The 3,015-nt window shown below is 35.4% G+C and overlaps 1 protein-coding gene across 1 annotated transcript; it reads left to right on the forward strand.

Annotated features, from left to right (window-relative positions):
* The first annotated feature begins 211 nt into the window (after positions 1-211).
* On the forward strand, positions 212-3,009 carry LOC114006762 (zinc finger protein 25-like). Its single transcript, XM_027769664.1, has 3 exons — positions 212-391; positions 645-737; positions 1,908-3,009. Exons 1-3 carry the CDS (start codon positions 220-222, stop codon positions 2,597-2,599), a joined length of 957 nt encoding a protein of 318 aa, XP_027625465.1. The 5' UTR covers positions 212-219; the 3' UTR covers positions 2,600-3,009.
* Positions 3,010-3,015: the final 6 nt, after the last annotated feature.

Genomic DNA, 3,015 nt, shown 5'->3' on the forward strand with positions numbered 1-3,015 from the left:
TTGTATGAGATCATAAACACCTTGACATAGCAGAAAATTATGCTTTCATCCCTAGTAGCAAAAATATTTGGAGATCTATAAGGGAATACTTGTAATATTTTTAGCGATGAATAAGTTAGCATAGAGCTAGAACATTTTTACTTCATTTTTTCTCCCTTTGCAAATAGTTTACAGAAATACAGAGGCACAAACATGCAGAGAAAGTAAATTTCCCATATTATGCTCTATTTCCCAGGGCTGATAAGGTTAAATGGATTTTTACAGGAGTTCATGTCATTTGAGGATGTCTCTATGAACTTTACCTGGGAGGAGTGGCAGAGCCTCGAAGATGCTCAGAAGATTCTGTACAAGGATGTGATGCTAGAGACCTACAGCAACCTGGTGTTTTTGGGTTAGTGGAACTCCCATATAGCTTCCTAAAGTAATTACTTTCTCCTTTTATAGTAAATGTACAAGAGTTTCATAATATTTATGCTATTTAGAAGTGAGATTTCATTCTGTGGTTAATGTAAGTGGCACTGTTCTTTAACAAAATGCTCAAATCCACCCCTCTATTGCACAGTTGATAAAGCTGAACTGTTGTAACTCTTCAAATAGCTTACATGAATGATTTGGCAAAAGTACACACTGCTTTTCATGAACAGGACACTGCGTTGCCAAACCTGCAGTGATCTTCATGTTGGAGCAAGAAGGAGAACCATGGACATTAAAAGAACTTTCCAACCGGAGCCTCCCAGGTTAGACAATACATACATTTTAGGGAGTAGTGTAATGTATTTTCTTTTAAACAGCTTGTATTTTATTGAGAGGGAAAAAAAGTGAGTAGTAGTCAGGTTAAAAAAAGGATTATCTTACTAGGATAAGAGTATGAAAAATGTGGTATGTTATTTTTTTAATAGTCCTAAGGGAAGACATGTTTAGGGTGATTAGTATGTATTTTTACTATATCCATATCCTTTTTAAGTAGCATTTTTGCTTAAGCGACAAGACTTTTGGCTTCTTCAAATAGATCTAGAAAATTATTCTCATTAGCAAAGAAACATTACACAATACCCACCATTATAAGGAAAAAATAAACAGGGAAAACAAATGACAGATGGAAATCTTTCAGTGTAAAATTACAGCAAGACATATGGTAGATATTTTGAATATTTTTAAAGGTGTTAAAGGAAAGGGAAACATAAAGGAACAAAATAAAACCACTCAGCTTTCAAAAATATTAATGTAAATTTTTACCATAACTTATTAAGAAGAAAATATTTTTTAGTAGAGAGCAGTACCAATATTAGAAATATACGTGAGCAGTTTAGAAGAAATTCTTAGATATAATTTATGGAAATGGTTGTCTTTTTCTGACCAAGGAGGATTGATATGTGAGATATTACTTGTAAATAGAATGAATATAGAATAGGCTATGGTAAGAACAATTCTTGTTGCCCAGTATATAGATCAGGTGTGGAAGAAAGCATTTTACAAAAAGCCTAACTGTCTCATTCTGCAGAAGATACAGGACATGCATACTATAAATGTAGAGAATGTGAGAAATTATTTTTAAAAGTAATTTTTACAGTACATTTTAAACACAGAGTAGAATATTCCTATTCATATAATGAATAAGAGAAATCCTTACTGCAGAAGTAAAATCTAGCTTTTCATCAGATAATGCATACAAAGGAAATACCTAATAAATACAATAAACATCAAATAGCCTTTTAACAGAGATCAAAATTATGGAGTGCCACAGAAATCACAGAGAAGTAAAACCTAATGATGTGAACAAATTATGAAAGCTTTCAACTGTTGTTGTACATGAGGCAAGTTTTATTGTAGAGAAAAAGAGTAGATAAAACAATATAGGAATTTGTGTCTGAACACACCTCTTACTGACCATCTGAAAACTTATACAGGAGAGAAAACCTCTGAATGTAAACAATGTAAGAAAACGTTTTCCCAGAATTCAGACCTCACTGTACATCAGAGGAGTCACACAGGAGAGAAACCCTATGCAAAGAAACTATGTGGAAAAATGTTCGACAAGAAGTCACACTTCACTGTGCATCAGATAACTCACACTGGAGAGAAATCCTATGAATGTAAAGAATGTGGAAATTCTTTCAGTTCCAAATCAGTTTTGAATAAACATTGGAAAACTCACACAGGAGAGAAACCCTATGAATGTGAGCAATGTAAAAAAAAATTTTCCCACAAGTCACAGCTCACTATTCATAGCAGAACTCACACAGGAGAGAAACCTTATGAATGTGAACAATGTAGGAAAACTTTCTCCCAGAAGTCAAACCTAACTGTGCATAGGAGAGCTCACACAGGAGAGAAACCATATGAATGTGAACAATGTGGGAAAGCATTCTCCAGGAAAGGACACTTCAATGTACATATGACAACTCACAGCCTAGAAAAACCCTATGAATGTGAGCAATGTAGGAAAATGTTCTCCCGGAAGTCACTCCTCACTGAGCATTGGAGAACTCACACAAGAGAGAAGCCCTATGAATGTGAGCAATGTAGGAAAATGTTCTCCCGGAAGTCACACCTCACTAGGCATATGAGAACTCACAGGAGAGAAACCCTATCAATGTGAGCAGTGTAGGAAAATGTTCTCCCATAAGTCAGATCTCACTGAGTAATGGAGAACTCACACAGGAGAGAAACCTATGAATGTGTACACTGTAAAAAAAGTTCTTCTGCAAGTCAAACGTCATTTTGCATAGGAGAATACACACAGGAGAGAAACCACATGAATGTGAACAATGTGGGAAAGCATTCTCTAACACAGGAAACTTCATTGTGCATAAGAGAACTCATACACCAGAAGTCACACCTCATTGAGCACTGGAGAACTCACACAGGAGAGAAACTCTATGAATGTGTAGAAAAACGTTCTTCTGTAAGTCACACCTCACTCTGCATAGGAGAACTCACACAAGAGAGAAACCCTATGAATGCGAATGTGAACAATGTGGGAAAGCATTGTCCAGCAAGGGATATTTCACTGTA

The sequence above is a fragment of the Tupaia chinensis genome, unplaced genomic scaffold, assembly GCF_000334495.1.
Source record: "Tupaia chinensis unplaced genomic scaffold, TupChi_1.0 Scaffold150215_1, whole genome shotgun sequence".
Classification (NCBI taxonomy): domain Eukaryota; kingdom Metazoa; phylum Chordata; class Mammalia; order Scandentia; family Tupaiidae; genus Tupaia; species Tupaia belangeri.